Genomic DNA, 17928 nt, shown 5'->3' with positions numbered 1-17928 from the left:
GTATGGTCCTTCCCAGTTGGGCCCAAGTTTACTATTATGCTCTGGGATCTCACACAGAACCAGATTGCTAGATTTGAAAGTTCGAACTCGGACTCTCTTGTCGTATGATCTTTTCAGAATTTGTTGGTTGGCAGCCAAGCGTAACGCGGCGCCTTCCCGTTTTTCATCCAAGAGATCCATTTCTCTGCATAACAATTCCTCATTATCCAGGGTGTGCACAATGTCCAACTTTTGAGTGGGAGCTACCATTTCGGGAGGTATGACAGCTTCAGTTCCGTAGGTTAGTGAAAATGGGGACTCACCAGTCGATCGTCTGGGTGTAGTTCGGTATGCCCGTAGGACCTTAGGTAGTTCCTCAACCCATAAACCCTTTGCGTCATCTAATTTGCACTTCATGTTATCCAAAATAACCCTATTGGACGCCTCAGCCTGGCCATTGCCTTGTGGATACCTTGGAGTTAAGAAAATATAGGTAATGTGAAACTCTTCACAGAGTTCAACGACCAATCCACCTGCGAACTGTTGCCTATTATCTGAGATGATGACTTTGAGTATGCCAAACCTACAGACATTGTTGTTCCAAATGAACTTTCTGATGTCCTACTCTCGAATGAAGACAAGGGGAACTGCTTCTATCCACTTAGTGAAGTAATCCGTCGTGACCAGTAAGAATCTGACATTGTCGGGTGCGGGTGGTAAGGGTCCCACAATGTCAGTTCCACACTATGCAAATGGCCATGGGCTAGCCATCTCAGAGCTTTGTCTCCACTGAATCTATACAAGTTGGAGTTGGTGGCGACCATCTCAGAGTCAGGAATCTGCAATTTTTTTAATGCGTCATAGTATAACACATATGATGAACTTCCTGGATCAACCAGTATGCGATGCAAATCATAATCTCCAAAAGGAAGTGTAAGAACCAGTACATCCTCATGTGGACTCTGGATGCTAAGGTAGTCAACCTCAGTGAAAAGGATGAGTGGATCTTTGTCGGGTAACGCATTGACTTGAGCACCCGTAGTCAATTCACTGTTCATGATCCTCATTTGCTTGGCGACGCGCATTTGGTATAGTGCACCCTTTTCAGTGACATGCCCACTTCGTTTGCTCACCTTTCCTGAAATCATGTTTATCTGGAGTCGGCCATTGAGTGGTCCAATACCTGGGGGATCCTGAATTAATGTGCTGATCTCCTCGGGTTGTACTGCGTTCGCCTGCTCGTGTGCTACGAACTACTTCAAATACCCTCTTTCAATCAGATCCTATAGTTCATTTTTCAGGGTCCTACAGGTTCTAGTACTGTGAGCCTTACTCTTATGGAACTTGCAGTAGGTCCTCTGGTCTTTGGTACCCATGGAGCCTGCCTTGAGTGGAGCTGGCCACTTGAGGTAACTCTGGTTCTTGATCGAGTCCAGGACCTCGTCTGACATTTTGTTCAAAGGGGCGAAGTTTTTGTCCATAAAGGGAACAACTTCTTCAGCTCCTTCCATCCGTGGCTTCTTTTGTGGTTTTCCATCTGCATTGCTGGCCACATTTTGGTACTGCTCTCTGGGCATTCGTCCCTTGGATGGGGATTTAGCCCTTTGGCGACCACGATGACGATCTCTCTTTGGCTATTGAGGTGAAGAGTTGTCGTTCCCCTCGCGTAGGACCACAGGGGTTGTTTGATTAGTCTTTTTTGCTTCCTGACATCTGTTCAGGACATCATCCTCCCACCCTGCATGAGTTTCAACCCTGTCTAAGAGTTCCTCCAAATCACGGGGTGGTTTCCTGGAGAGGGACCCGAATAAGGCGTTGTTTTCATCCAACCATTGTTGAATGCTATTATAGCAGTCTGTTCATCACAAGACTCTATCTGGATTGAAATTTCCATGAATCGTTGCATGTAGGACCTCAATGCCTCTACGTCCTTTTTCTTGATGTTGAACAGTGCATCGATCCATTTTGGTTGGTGCTTGTTGCACGAGTACCTGTCTATGAAGGTCCTATACAGTTCTTCTAAGGACCTGATCTACCGCTCAGGTAACCTGTGGTACCACTAGAGCGTAGATCCAGATAGGGAAGCTTTGAACTCTTGACACATGGCGTGGTCATACCTTTCATATTGTCCCATGGTGGCACGATATCTGAATACGTGATCCACCGGATCTGATTTGCCACTTAAGATACTAAACTTCGGTTATCTGTAACCGCGGGGATATGGCTTTCTCATTACTCGTGATGCGGAAGGAGATCTGCCTGCCCCCATTATGGCGGATTGAACAAGGGAGTCTTGCATTTTTCTCCCCTTGCCTGTCATCCAATGCATCTGACAGATCAGGTCATTTTTCTCAGTCTCCCATGCACTTTCTTTGGTAGAAAGTTTCTTGTTCTAGGTTCTTTTTCAGTGTCGGGGGTCGACATCATGATCCTGGTCAGTTGACTCTGGCTCTGATATCGTATCCGAGTCCTCATCCGAGTTACTGTATTCTGACTCTGATGGTTCACGTCGAACTGGATCCCCATGCCTTAGGTTCCTAGTACGATCGCCTCCTAGAAGGCTGTCGTCATCGAGATCGATGAGTGACTCCTTCCCTATGTCAGATTGGTACAAATGCCTCAGTAGCTGTAACTCTTGCTCAAGGTTGCTTCTTTGCTGTTCCAAAGCCTGTACCGCCTGGCTCGCCTTAACAGACTCTGGGTTGGTGAGAACAGCATTCTCACCGTTTTGACACTCCTCTTGAGCGTTATTTCTTGGGCCTGCACTGGGAGCAACTAGTTTGTCAGTGCAGGTTACCGGTCCTTGAAGGGGATTATTCGCATCATGGTGACCGACATTTCTCCCCCCCCCCCCCTTTAGGCATCTCGTGATCTTCTTCTCTGACAGCGACGCTGCGTGTGGTAGCACCACCATTTGTTTTCTTTGCTCCTGCCATCACAACGGTAAGAGTTTTTAGACTAAATCAGTCATTTGAAATGAATGTTTACCTGCTTTCGTCCCCACAAACGGCGCCAAAAGATGTAGGGGCTTTTCTAAGTATCCCTTGATCTTCCTTTGTGCCTTGTGATTTGGAAGATTTTTTCTTGATAGAGAAGGGATGAGATGATTTAGAGTTCAGGGTTGAACCGCCTAGTGGCTGCCTACGTATCTCGTCGTTTATTTAGAATAATCAAACCCTATTTTGCGTAGTTCCTAAGAGTGAATCCCTATGGTTTATATAGGAAGAGCTTTATTTGAGAGTCATAGGGTTAGGGCTATCATCACCGCTTGTGAGTTCCCTTCCATCTTTGGACTTTGCCTTCCTATTAGGAATTGTCTCCTTATGGAAGTCTGAATCTAGACCATATCTTATGAGAGGCAGGTTTCCTTGTTGATCATAATGTCTCATCGTACATGGGAAGATTATATCTAAAAGGTAACTCTTAAAGATACGTCATTACGATTCCTTCCTTATCATCAAAGATCGGCCTCTTCAGTTTCCTTCTGTTCAGGAACTGTCCATATCAGTTCCTACAACTTGGAGAGTTGTTATGCTTAAAGGCGGTTAGTCACGTGTTTGGCACATGCTTACTAAACACTCGTGATAAACACAAGATTACTTGTTCACAGAACTGATCCGATGGCTCTCGACTTATTCTGGACATTTATAGTCCTGGGTCGTTTCCCATACACGTGTCATCCAATTAATGACGGGAAATCCCCCCTACAGAAGAGTTGAAGAAGGGAGTTACCGATTGCATCCCAAGTACCTCAACCCAGTGGTAAGACATTTATCCTTCGCCGACGATCTTATAGCATTTATGAATGGGGATCTGAACATAGTTCAAACTCTGAAAGATACACTCTATAGATTATGCACATGTTCCGGATTACAAGTGAATCTTCAAAAGAGTCAAATGTTTTACACTGGCATCACTGCCTCTGTGTACCATCAAATGGAGGAAGTAATCCAATTTCCGAAGGGGTCGCTACCAATTAGGTACCTCGGGCTCCCACTGCTAACTACAAGATTGAAAGCAAGGGATTGCATTCTGTTGATAGAGAAAGTGAGACAGAGAATTTAGGCATGGCGAGGTAGAGCATTGTCCTATACAAGACATCTTCAGCTTATCAAAGCAATGCTGAATGGCATGAGTGTCTACTGGACTGCCTCCTATGTTCTACCTCATCGCACAATCGACACCATCAATTTTCTCTAGATTGGTCGGGAGTGTTCCACATCTCATGCCTTCATCAGTTGGGAGGACATATGTTTCCCTTATGGAGAGGGGCCGGGGGAGGGCTTCGCAGCTTACACTCTCTGAATGTAGCAGCAAACCTTAAACACACTTGGAAACTGGTCAATACAAGAAACACATTATGGACAAAGTGGGTCACTAAGAACTTGATCAAAGGTTGAAATTTTTGGCAGCTAAAGATCCCTCATGAGTGCTCCTGGGTTTGGCGTAACATTTTGATGAACAAGAAAGAAGCCTTACTCATAGTTCAGCATCAAATTGGGGATGGCAGAGATACTAGCTTCTGGATGGACCGGTACCCATGGCACCCCGTAGGTATTTTGAAAGATAAATTCCCCCTGACTCTACTCTATAACTCAATGTGCAATTTGAATGCGCGTGTGAGCAACATCATTGAGAATGGGCAGTGGAGCATTCCCACAAATGTCAAAGTCCGCATACCTGGCATAGCTTCTGACATCAAGTCTGAAATTAAGGTGGGGAGTGGTAAGGACAAGGTCATCTGGACAACATCTCAGCGTGGAGATTACAATCTCAAGGAAACCTATGAAAGTGTGAGAGCCACCAAAGCACCCATCCCTTGGTATCCTCTTGTCTGGTTTCCAAACAGAATACCGCGGCATTCATTTATAGCCTGGCTCACACTCAAAGGTGGGTTGAAGACAACAACTAAATTGAAAGAGTGGGGAGTAGTACCTGATGACACTTGTGTGCTCTGTTGGAGGAAGAGGGAAACAAAAGCACACTTGTTTTTTGAGTGTACTTATGCTTTCGGTTTACCGCGGCAGCAACTTCTTATGCAAGGTACAAAAATTAAGAAGTGCAAGCTGGCGGGGAAAGAGCTACTGATGGGTTCAACAAAAGACACAAGGAAAAGGGACCACTTTCGGGATGCACTAAAGGGTAATATCCCAATGGGTTTGTATACCATGTGTGGCAGAAAGGAACGACGGATATTTCAGCACAAGAACACAGTTGCACTGCAGGTCAGTAAACTTATTATTCAAGGTGTGACTGTAAAGGAGCGTATTGGTCCTCCTTTACATACAATATTAAGAGGAGAAGGAGATTGGATATTGATAAGACCAAGTTCGTTGATGAGCGAACTGCCTACCTATCTTCTCTCGATCCTGGGGGGAGAGAAGAATCAAGTCTGACGTAGTTCATGTAGGTGGTATTTATAGTCATTCAGTATGAAGATCTGTGAGACACGTGTGCTGACATGTACAGATGTATGGTTGAGATCAAGGATGAGTGTTAGGTTGGCTTTGGTAGGAATTCTGTAATGATGGGGATAAGTAGCTGTGGTTAGTAGCTTGCGGCAGTGGTTTGTGAAAGTACACCTTTGGTAATGATTGCATATAGATAAGAGATGATGTCATAAGTCGAGACGTTCTGCGTGAGATCGTCTGTTCGACCTGCGTTATCCTGGAGCGAGTTGAAGTAGACCACTTACATGAGGCGAGCTGCTTATGAAGCGAGCTTTGAGGACGTTGACATGAGGTCGGTGTGGTATTTCTGTTTATGCTGGACACGTGTCTAATATTCATTAGATGTGAATATTACTCCCTCACAATGACCACCAAACTCCAATCTCTCAAACTGGTTATGGAGGAGGGGCCCGAGAGTGATAGCATCATGCAGTTTTGGAGTATCTATGTGGAACTAAGAATGAATGTTGTCAAGCACTGTGTGTGGCCGAAACCTTGACCAGGAATGAATTCACTAAATACATACGGGACCCTTTAGGGAACACTTGGTGGCTGGGTAGCAGTGATTCGAAATGGCGTGGCAGGTAATTGTAGCAAAGACAAGGCAAGTCGAGAATCTGAGTCCATCGATCTCATTAAGTTACAAGACTTAGCCCAAGGACTCAAGTTGGCAGTGGACAACAGATGTCTAAAAGCCCAAGCCCAAACCGATTCCAAGACGGTAATTGCCTATTTACAAGGAAAAGACTGACACCCATGGCAAGCCCACTACCTCATGGCTAAGATAGCATCACTAAAGAACACTTAGAATTTTTTACGATTGAACATATTTATCGAGAAGCGAACAAACTTACCGATGCTATGGGCGCAAATATTCCTTTAGCAAGTTATATTCTCATTCCATCTTGCTCATTCTCAGAGGACATAAGGAAAATTGTGAGTGATGAAGTCGCGGGCAAAATCAATGTTAGAATGTAATCAATGTAACCAAGTTAGTTTATATTATAATAAAATAGGGGTAAAGGACCTCTCAAAAACCCTGCTTGCTTTTCAAAAAAAAAAAAAAAAAATATATATATATATATATATATATATATATATATATATATATAGGCCGGTTCTTAAAAGGACCTTAAATAAGGACCAAATCTAAAACAATCCACAATTTCACCTACAAAATGATTTAAAACCTAATCTTTTGTGCACATGATCTATTAACCATAAAGAATATCTCTATAAAAATTCAACTCGTTTAATATCCTCTAACTTAGATAAAAATTGTTGTCCACTTTTGAAAAAATATTTAACGGTCTATAAATGTCTAGTTTTTGCAATCATTTTTTTCCAATGTTAAAAATTGTAAAACAATTTGAATTTTTGTAGAGATATTATTTGTAGTTAGTAGATCATATCCACAAAAGATTAGATTTTAAATCATTTTGTAGGTGAAGTTGTGGATTGTTTTAGATAAGGTAATTATGTAGGGAAAAACCACTATTCTAAGTTTCTAACTAGTGCCATTGAAACAACTGCAAAACATTTTCAGAGACGCTCCTAACCAATCAAATGCATAGTACAAAATATCGCGATATATCGCGATATATATCGAGAAATTAGAGATGGGCACAGAAATATTGCGATATTCAATTGGATAAATGTTAGTGTAAGTATCGACGATATTTGTAGATATATCGCGATATTTCGACGATATAACAAAAAATTTATTCTATCCACGATATTTACCATCAATTTTGTGATCACTTTAAACCCTACCTCATTTCTCAATCTCTCTCTGTTGTGTAGTGAATCAATCTATCAATCATGGCAATTTGCTGCATGTGAACAATGAAACCAAACTAAAAGCTGGATTTAAAGAACCACCAAAGGATGAACACCGTATTAGAATCACTCTTTCTTCCAAGAACGTTAAGAATCTTGAAAAAGTTTGTGCTGATCTTGTTCGTGGAGCAAAGGAGAAGCTAATGAGAGTTAAGGGACCAGTGAGAATGCCTACTAAGGTTCTTAAAATTACTACTAGGAAATCCCCTTGTGGTGAAGGTAATTGTTTTTTAACCTCCTCGTGGTTTATTTAGTATGGTTCATTTTATTTGCTAGGTTGTTTTGTGGAAATTGTGAGAAATGAAATTATTTAATAAGCCTAATAAAATGGATCTAAGCTGTTATTTGTTTTGTTTTGTCGGGTTTGTTTGAAAAAGTGTTTGCCCTAGTTTTAAATCCACCTATTTATTATCAACTGAATATGTTCAAGAGTTTTGCAATAAAAGTAAATATAAATGGAGATTTTGATTATTAGAAAAAAAAAAAAATGAGACTAGGAGTTGGAATGACGGAATTTTCTCTAGTTTTAAACATTTTGGATTTTATCTCGGATTTTTCCGTGGTTGATTTGTTGATATGGATGTATGGTTTGTGATTAACTAGATTAAAGAATGAAGAGTTACTCGGGGCTGGTTATTTCATTGTGATTGTGATGTTACTACATGCTATTAGCATGCATGTATCGATCTGAAGGGTTTTTTTTTTTTTGTTTGTGAGGGAAGACCATCGCCCCGGTGGTAGAGTTTTGTATCTCTAACCATCTGTATGTACCTATACTCAAACATAGCATTTAAGCTTTAATGCTTGCAATCCTCTTTCAGCGATTGTGAATTTGGCCCTTTTGCTACATTTCTTTTAAATGTTCTTCATCTTATCAATACCAAAAAAAGGCTTCCAATCCTTTCTAGTCTAACTAAGGCTTAAAAAATTTGTACGGCAAATGATATGGATTCTATGTTATCTGATCTGAATCCCACAGTTTTTTTTATCAGAAAAACTTGACTTGTTTAAGTGAGCAATGGTTCCTTTTCTTATGATGAATATGATCTATTATTGATAAAGCCATCAATGCTGAATGTGATTGTAAGCTTTTGTCGATTGTTAAGAGTTTTACATTGTCCATGGACTGGGAAGCAATTCTTTTATGCATTAATTATTCCTTAAAATTAATGATAGGTTCAGTTGTGGCAAATGATGTGTACTGCTGTCAATGTATTGTTGTTGAGATGGAATATTCATATTATTTTTTTCTTTCTTTTTGCTGTGGGAAAATTTGGGTGGAAGCAATGGATGGTCAAGAGTTCATATGAAATTCTTGGCCAAGCCATTGGAACATCCCAATCCCATCCCCCTTATTCGATCTGATTATAGAAATGATCGAAAACTGACTTTTCTTTTTAATTTGTTTGACAGGAACAAACACGTTTGATCGTTTTGAGCTCCGTGTTCACAAAAGAGTGATCGACCTTGTTAGCTCCTCTGAAGTAGTGAAGCAGATCACCTCCATCACCATTGAACCTGGTGTCGAGGTTGAGGTTACAATCGCGGATCCATGAGAATATTGCTTTGCCCTTGTCATTTATTCTGTTGCACTTGATAAATAGATTCTCTTTCTGATGTGGTTTTGAATTGACTATTTCTTTTGTATCTTTTGTAAGACTATTTTGTGCTTCCGATGCTATCCACGATATTTGGCCAGATATAATTGTGCTATCGATTGTGTTCATGCTTGAACTTCCCTGGCTTAGAGCTTATTTCTTGTGTTGGGCAAGTTTTATTTTAGACCTTGTTAGGTCTGCTTTTTATTACAAGAATTTTTTCTTTATTTGATTGCGAGTGTGAAAAGTTAGGCAGTCGATAAGATACATCGTCAGAAACCTGTCTTCTTAAAATCAGGATCTGCATCAGTTTTGGAGCCACGTTTTCACATAGTTTGGTTCAGATTCGAACCCATGCTAAAACATGAAAAAGTATGACCTGTGTGTTAGCTTTCCAACCCAATTGGTCTTGACACATTGGGAGTCCTGTGGAGATAGATACAGTATCACAAAGTTTGGTTGGCAGAAAACAGTGCGTCAGAAATCAGTTTCTGCGCACTGTGTTCGAGTCTAGTTTTAGTATATTTAGAATGAGATTGAGAATTTTTGTAAAACATAAAGAAGTAAGGTCTGTGTGTTATCTTTACAACGCAAAAAGCCTCGTTGTTTTTGGATATCTGTGGAAAGAGTTGTGCTATCCCAAAGAAAGCCTGTCAGAAATCTAGTTTGTTAAAATTTAGAATTTTTACCGTTTTCAACCTAAATTTTCTTCTAGATGGGCTGAGGTTGGGACTTCGAGTTCTACATGTGAGTAGTGTCAAGGTGTGGTGTATATAGCTGACAGAGGAAAAGGGGGAAGCATTGGGTACTTACCTATAAAATAGAGGAGAGGAATTACGTCTGACTTTATTCAAGTTCATCACAAAAACTTGATACGTAGGCAGCTTGTCCCAAAACGAGCTCAGTCAAAACTCGACCCATCACAATCTTCCCCATTATTCATACTTGTAAGGACTAATCAAATTCAACCTTTATAATGACCACATTCAAAGAAAATATAGTTGATTTGTGGATATTTATCGATATTTGTCAATTTATCGCGATATATCCTGATATATCAATGATATTTGCAGTCAGAAATACCCACACATAGTCTGTGGATATTTGTCGATATTTATCGATATATCCACAATATTTGCAGATGCCCCAATGTAATATATCCCCACACAGGGGGATATATCTACGATACATATCCATAAATCAGAGGTCGATATTTTGCCATATCCCGATATTTTGTACTATGATCAAATGTATATATATCTAGTTAGAAACTTAGAATAGTGTTTTTTCCCAAAAACAAAATTTTACCAAGGGTTTCAATGCTAATTATGAGTCTCAACAAAACCTGTCGGTCCATAAACTCTGATGGATGCCATCCACTTGTACAAAGACAGACAAAGACAAAGAGGAGCTATGTTTTCAGATGCGACGTTCAACCCACAGAGAAATGCTAAATAATGGCAACATACTTCAGTGCTTACAGATTGCAACGCGGTTAAGTTTTCGCATTACAGTTTTCGATCGACAAATCAAACATACTGATATGCAGGTTTTAACTTCTATATCCAGCAAACGAGTATCAACTAGGTTGGCTTAGTTGGCTTAGTTGGCTATATACTGCAACAGTTATAACGTTCTTTTCAAGCCAAATGGTCTAACTATCCACAATTGATGGATCTAGTGGTTATGTTTTTTCCGGTTCTTTGTTGACATCTGCCTATAAAGAATAGAATGGTCTTCGCATCTTTGCCGGATCTAATTTGAAAAGCTAGCAAAGACTTGTTCTCAGAAACTTAGATAGAAAGAGATTGAGATAATTAATTACAGACATGATATGAGGAGGCTTAATTTTCCTAATCATCCATATCAGGTTATTTTTGTTGTAGGTGCCTTGGTGACAATATTATTTGTTTTTTTTGTAACAACTTCACCTCAGAACCTGTTGTCTTCTTTACAATGGACTAGGGCTACTGGTGTTAGAAACTTGACATCTTCTTCTCATGGTTTGAAGAAGGTTAAGGTGATTAATGTAACATATGTGCCTCCTAGAATCAAGAAGGGAGAAGTTGTAAAGTTAGATAAGCTCGAAGAAGGTCTTGCGCGTGCTAGAGCTTTGATAAAACATGCTGCTCAAAATCAAACCCAGTCTATCAGTGCCTACAAAGATTCTGACTATGTTCCACAAGGTGATCTTTATAAGAATCCACGCTTATTTCAGAGGTATTGACTCCAAAACTCTTGCTTACAATTTTCTTTCCTCTACGTGATATTGAGTGACACTCGCTCCTATGGGGCATAGAAGTAAACAGTGTAAGGCTGATCAACTTCGTTTTGGCTTGACTTAATCAACCAACCAAACGTGAAACTCTGCTTTCAGACTATGGTGCAAAATCACTTAGCTACATCTTGTTGGCTCTCAAAATAAAACGGAGTGCGTTTTTCTATCAAATAACTTAACTAGGAAAACTATGTGCTCTAATTCAATGGACTAGGAACTTCAAATTTTGATAATTGGCGAAGACGATCTCTAGCCTTCTGCTACTCTTCGGAGAAAAGTAAGTCCCTGACACTTTAATTATATTGCACTATGGAGTTCCGATCACACTGATTATGTTGGTTTTTAGTTATTGATTGCCCTGAATCCCAATGGATGAAATTCAGGAAGAGTTTGTGTACTGTGGTGGGGATAAGCTTTGAAAATTTTAACTACAAGTTATGTTGTTTTCAAGACAGAGTTGAGCTAGCAAATTCAGTGCTTGGTCATCACATTTTGAAGTCGACGAGTATCTTCACTTACTCAATCTATAATCACATTTAGTGCTTGGTCGTCACATTTTGTGGTCATCACATTATGGCCCGACCAAAATCAGCAACTTCCTCGTACCAAGCTGCAAATTAAACAAAAATAGTTTTGCCTTGCTTTTTGCTAAAGATGTTCCGACAAGTTAACTTCACACATAGGAGTGAGGAGTCCACATGAGAGAGTACATAGATCAATAATGTATTCAGTTCCAAGTAAATAAACAGAGTCCAGAGGTAGGAATACCATAGTCACAACAAACCTGTGGAGCAATCACTTTCGTGCATCGTTTATTTCCCTGAGTTTAATATGGTCCTCACTGAACACCTTCTAGAAGCCAATATTTCAGTTTTCTCTTAATTTTTAGGTCTTCTAATGTATCAGAAAGTGGTTGTCTGGGCCAAGATCCTCTTCTATAATTTTAGTACCAAAGTGGCATAGTTTTCATGCAGAATCTCATTCCTATAAGCCCCAAGGATGCGACTGTTTCTACTAGTCATTGTTCTCATCTATAAATTAAGTAACTGTTATTGTTGAGAAAGAAATTGGTGCTATGAAATAAGGATCCAATGCCTAACATTTCGCTCATCAGTGAAAAGATATAATCAGTACGTGTACAAGTATTTTTATTTGGGCCTAGCTACAGAATCTTAGTTACTCATTTTCAAACCAGTACAAATTACTTTTTTAAACTTATTCAGCATTATTGCAAATGTATAGGAGTTACTTGTTGATGGAGAAGCTGTTTAAGATCTTTGTCTATGAAGAAGGAGACCATCCATTATTCCACAATGGCCCTTGTAAGAACATATACTCCATGGAAGGACTTTTCATAAACTTCATGGAAAAGGATAAACGCTTCCGAACCAATGATCCTGACGGTGCTCATGTTTATTTTCTCCCATTCAGTGTGGCGATGATCATAGAATACCTGTTTCATCCCATCATCCGTGACAAAGCTGTCCTAGAACGAACAATCTCAGATTATGTTCACATTATCTCGCAAAAGTATCCCTTTTGGAATAGAAGCCTTGGTGCTGATCATGTCATGCTATCTTGCCATGATTGGGTAAGTCGTTTAATTATTTCAGTTTGTTCATATTATAAAGTAGACGATTTTAAACTCATTACTAGAAAAATAATGCACTTGTTTAATTTTGATCGGAGTAGTAGCTTTTAGTCCAAGCCGTGGCTATGGTATGTAAGTTTTACTTGCGCTATATTGATTGTTTTGGTCGCTGTACAACTGCGTACAATTCTACCCAAGTATGTTTGTCATAATGTAACCCTTAATTTGTTGCAGGGGCCACGAGCGACATGGTATGTACCTCAACTATACTTCAACGCAATTCGGGTTCTCTGCAATGCCAATACCACCGAAAGATTCAACCCAAGAAAGGATGCATCATTTCCTGAAATAAATCTTATAACTGGTGAAATCAAAGGAATCATTGGTGGTGCACCACCTTCAAGCCGTTCCACTCTAGCTTTTTTTGCAGGTAGTCTACATGGTCGTATTAGACCAGCTCTACTACAGCATTGGAAGGATAAAGATGAAGATATTAAGGTATATGAAACTGTCCCAGAAGGAGTATCATACCAAGACATGATGAACAGAAGCAAGTACTGCATTTGCCCAAGTGGGCATGAAGTTGCAAGTCCAAGGATTGTAGAGGCAATTTACTCTGAATGTATTCCAGTTTTGATCTCGCAGCATTACATACTTCCATTCAGTGATGTTCTTAATTGGGAATCATTCTCAATTCAGATTTCTGTTAGCCAAATCCCGAACCTTAGGAAAATTTTGATGGAAATACCTGAGCATAGATATCTAAGAATGCTGGAGAGGGTGAAGCAGGTGCGAAGACATTTTATGGTGAATGACCCACCCAAGAGATATGATGTGTTTCATATGATTATACATTCAATCTGGCTTAGAAGACTTAATGTTCAGATTAGCGCCTGATGTACATATTACATACAGTCTATAGTAGAGAAAAAATATATAGCTATTCTAACTTTTATGGTTTGCAAACTGTCCAACACGGCAACACATATGCGAGTTCGGTCATGAGTTCTGTGAGATTATTATATAGAGATGTCAAAGGATCAAGGTTGGAGGTAGCATTCCATCAATCTGTAACTCTGTATTAGAGATTACGGCAGACCTCAACCAATATTGATTCAATACCTTCTGGACATAATTCCTCTCTTGGCCTGTTTTATAATCTCATTACGCAAAGGACAAGAGGAAGAATGAAATGATACAAGTAGTCATCCTGTGACTTAAAGCAGTTTTGCTAGTAGATCAGCTGTCTAATACACCTCTCTAAATTTGATGTTCAAATACAGCAGACATTAGTTTCGAAGTCTTAAAAACAAAAAGAGTTCGCTGACTCATTAGTGCTATACATTTCATAGGGAATATATGGCGTTATTTTTTGAAATACAGACGATATTCACAAATATAGTATTGCGATAAATTCAAGTCGTTCTCTCAATAGATTCTACAATATTTCGTGAAACTTCACCGCCCATTTTGGATGTCACCAACCATTGGAAATATTTGAATTTAAACCACGTAATGTTGAGGCCAATAGAAGAAGAAAAGAAAACGTGTTGAATACTCAAAGTCTTCTAATCCAATCCAATCTGTAAGAAACTGAAAAATGACGAATACAACTTACTTTCCCACTGCCGTTCTAGATGATTCCACCTCATCCGATGAGGATGTACCACCACCTCAAGATGGATCGGGTATTTTTCATTTACTACGCACTGCTTTCTTTTAATCTTTGAGATACCTGTCGTTTTATTTTCTTGAAACAATTTCTTTCCCTTGATTTCCTGGAACTTTTGTTTTCGTGTTGGTTGCAGTCATACCTGATGATTTTCGGCGCCCGATATCTCTCAAGTTGATGAATGATCCAGTCACTTTATTAGTTTATTGTCAGAATGTCAGGACAGGTAATTAAATCCCAGTGTATTTGGTTTTGGTATCTTGTGTTGTTTTTTGTTTTTGATAAGGCAAATGATAAGGAGAGATCATTCTCTCTAAATTTAGTGGTCACTTCATATCGGCCGTTGGATGACATGATCATACGGTTTGGTGTGGTTTGTCAGTTGTGGGCCATGCAACAACCTCAATCTCGAGAAGGAATTTCTCCATCCAACGACTATTTGCCTTGATCTCTCCAAAATTTAGAAAGAATGATCTCTCCTTATCACGACTCTTTTGATAAAGATAACTTTTATATATATAACTAACTTGTACACCAAAAGGGCGACCAGGAGTAACTTAAGGCATATTTGTACTCTGATATGTTTTACCACAAATTTACTATGAGGGGTAAGTTTTGATAGGTAAGAGTTTTTTATCTCTGTTTTCCCTCCGTTTCTTTCCTGTTTAAACAATTTCGTCTCTCCTTTTCCAAGCAATTTCTATGCTCTCCTTTTCTACTAATGGTTCTATGGCAAACTTACATAGCAACCTAGCTAGTAACACTACATCTGCTACTCCTTCTTGGAGTGATCTCTTTCATGGTTCTGGGGCGGTTTCAACACTCACTACTCTTAAGAGTTTCACTCCGATTCTCACTCATGGGATTGCCATGGTTCCTGATGAATTGGTCGATCAAGGGATTCAACAATAGGATGATTACTTAGTGGGGTTTTTCTAGATAAGAGATTGTCGTTTCCGTTTGGTAAAGATTTTCTTACAAAAACTTGGAAGCTTAAAGCAAGTTTTGAGATAACCACTAATAAAGAGTTATTCTATATAAGTTTTACCAGTAATGAAGATAAACAAATGGTACTGGAATCTGGGCCAGTGTTTATTGCAGGAAGAATATTTGTTCTTAAGCCGTGGAGTGTTGAAATTGATTGTCAGAGAAGCAAGCTCACAACGGTTCCAGTATGGGTAAAGCTCCATGACCTCCCAAAAGAAATGTGGACACTGGATGGTTTATCCTATGTTGCCAGCTTAATAGCAGGGCCAATGTTCATGGATGATGCAACGGCTAAAAGGAAAAGGTTGTCTTTTGCTAGGGTCTGTGTTGAGGTCCCTGCAAACCATAAATATGAGCCATCGATTCGGCTTAAGATGAAAGAGAGAGAAGTAGTGGTGGGAGTGGAATATACATGGAAACCTTTATCATGTGAGAAGTGTAACAAGTTTGGGCACTCTACAAATAGATGTGGGGCTAGAACTGTGAGGAGCTGGAATGTATGGAATACAGAGAGGGGTGAAACTAGTGGTTCCTCAAACATAGATGCTAATGATGGTGAGAATGGGAATCAGAGGAACAACAACAGCTTAGGGGATAACACACAAAATATGATGAGCCAGCAGGAAAACAATGTGGTTTAGAATAATGCATTAGTTCCCTATGTATGTTAGGAAGTGGATACAGAGACAAATCGTGTGAGTGAGGAAGAAACAGTTTCAACTGCTATGGTGATTCACAGTAGTCATGTTCAAACCCCAATCTCTCAGGGTTTGCTTAGAGTGAGTTTAGGGTCGGCTCCCCATTTACAGAGAGCTGCAATTGAAAGTAACTTTCATTTGATCTCACCAGGTGTAGTGGTATGTACACATACGGAAACCGATATTACACAGGTGCAAGGTGGTGTTATTGGGGACCAAAGAGATCTTGAGGAGAGCATTATGGTTACACCTATCCAGAGTCACCAAGATAGGATTACTTCTTTTCCTTAACTACCCAATAGTCGAGAAAGAAATATGTATGAAGGGTTAGTTGCTGAAAATGAGGAGGTAGATGATATGCATGACCTATCAGATTATGAGAAAGAAATATTTAATGACCACTTGCCTAAAAACAGGTCGAGGCATGAAACGTCTTCAGAGGATTGGTCAACTGTAAAACCAAAAAGAAGCAAAAGAATCCAAAAGCGTTCTTCTGGAGAAATTGAGCCTACTCTCGCAATGATGAAGAAGGTAAAGTCACTAACCAAAAACAAAAAGAGGTACTTTGAAGATTATACAAAAGAGTTTTGGGACGATACTATGGGACTCACATACGTGTGTTGTGCTTGCGGGTGTTTTTTCTGTGACTGGGAAAACGCAACTTCATCTTAGGAAAGATCATCCTAAGATAGTAAAGCAATTTGAAGGCTAAAAAGTAGGAAATCAAATGAGACGATTCCTATGAATACTTGCTTGTGGTATATGTAATGATTAATCTCATTTGTGTGAGGGCTTCATGCCTATTGTAGTCTTTTTATGCTCCCTTTGTCTTTGTTTGGGGCTTGTCGATTGAAGGCAGATGGTTCCTCAGGCTATGGTTGATGGGGTTGGTGATTGTGGTTTTCTGGCCAGTGTTTGTTCCTTCGAGACTGTACGTGTAGGGAGAAATCCCAAGTGTTTTAGGTTTGATGCCTTATGTTATGTGTACCTCCTTCTAATGACCATACTCTTAGGGAGGGTATGTAATGTTTCTCTATGTGCAATAAACAGGTATGCCTTAACCCCAGCAAACTTTTCAAAAAAAACTTTCTACACCTACCTAACGTTCAGTATAAATATGTCTTCCTATCAAAAAAAAGTATAAATATGCCGAAGATCCCTGCTCAAAATACCACCTAAAAACTCATGTGGACAATGTTCCCACACTCTTGCATATGCTGGTAATACATCCCGCAACTCAACGTCCAGCTCTTTAAAGTGATTATGAATCTCTAACCAATTCCAACTTATTGCCATAGAAGTAGCAAAAGGTGCAAGTGCATCAGCTCCGGAATTTGCTTCTCTATAGTTTCAATGTATTTCATAGTCAATGGACTGAAGAAGTTGTGTAACCTCCTCAGGTATTGCTCTAATACTCACAGGTACCACTGTTGTGCCCCAAAACTATGAAGCACACTAATCCATTGCAACGTAAGTGAACAGCCAATATCAAATGTTGTAGAAACAACAGCCTACAATTTCAGTGTATGAAATCAACTAAATAACTCCTAATTAAGTAGTAAACAATGTAAACTACTCACCAATTCAAACAAACAACTAAAAGAAGAGAGACAAAGATTTACGTGGTTTAGCTTGCGCCTAATCCACAACCAAATAGAAGCTCTAATTGAAAGAGAATCAAATAGTGTTACACACTCACCATGGTTCAATAGAACCCCCAAATTCCCCTTTCTTTATAGCCTCACAAATTTCTCATACAACAAACAATCAATTGTGTAGACACCAATGAGTTTGGGCATGAACAAAACTCTCAAGAGAGGCACCAAATCCCAAACC

At 39.6% G+C, this 17928-nt stretch overlaps 2 protein-coding genes across 8 annotated transcripts in view; both read left to right on the top strand.

Annotated features, from left to right (window-relative positions):
• The first annotated feature begins 10267 nt into the window (after positions 1-10267).
• LOC147481956 (putative glycosyltransferase At3g07620) lies at positions 10268-13686 on the top strand. Its single transcript, XM_086577221.1, has 3 exons — positions 10268-11086; positions 12387-12735; positions 12970-13686. The coding sequence occupies exons 1-3, from the start codon at positions 10701-10703 to the stop codon at positions 13630-13632; spliced, it is 1398 nt and encodes a 465-aa protein (XP_086433347.1). The 5' UTR covers positions 10268-10700; the 3' UTR covers positions 13633-13686.
• Positions 13687-13791: 105 nt separating this feature from the next.
• LOC147481955 (uncharacterized) overlaps positions 13792-17928 on the top strand; it is a 36229-nt gene continuing 32092 nt past the window's right edge. For 6 of the 7 annotated variants that reach the window (XR_015204468.1, XR_015204469.1, XR_015204470.1 and 3 more), the window contains exons 1-2: positions 13792-14423; positions 14544-14633. Coding sequence is in view for 2 of the 7 variants with exons in the window: in XM_086577225.1 (XP_086433351.1) it covers positions 14622-14633 (12 nt within the window). In the remaining 5 variants the exon portion in view is untranslated. The remainder of the gene's footprint in view (positions 14424-14543; positions 14634-17928) is intronic. The other variant, XR_015204467.1, reaches the window with a different exon arrangement.

Source organism: Coptis chinensis, chromosome 8 (assembly GCF_015680905.1).
Source record: "Coptis chinensis isolate HL-2020 chromosome 8, ASM1568090v1, whole genome shotgun sequence".
Lineage (NCBI taxonomy): Eukaryota > Viridiplantae > Streptophyta > Magnoliopsida > Ranunculales > Ranunculaceae > Coptis > Coptis chinensis.
The sequence above is the reverse complement of the archived record's forward strand: the minus strand, read 5'-3'. Positions and strand labels throughout refer to the sequence as shown.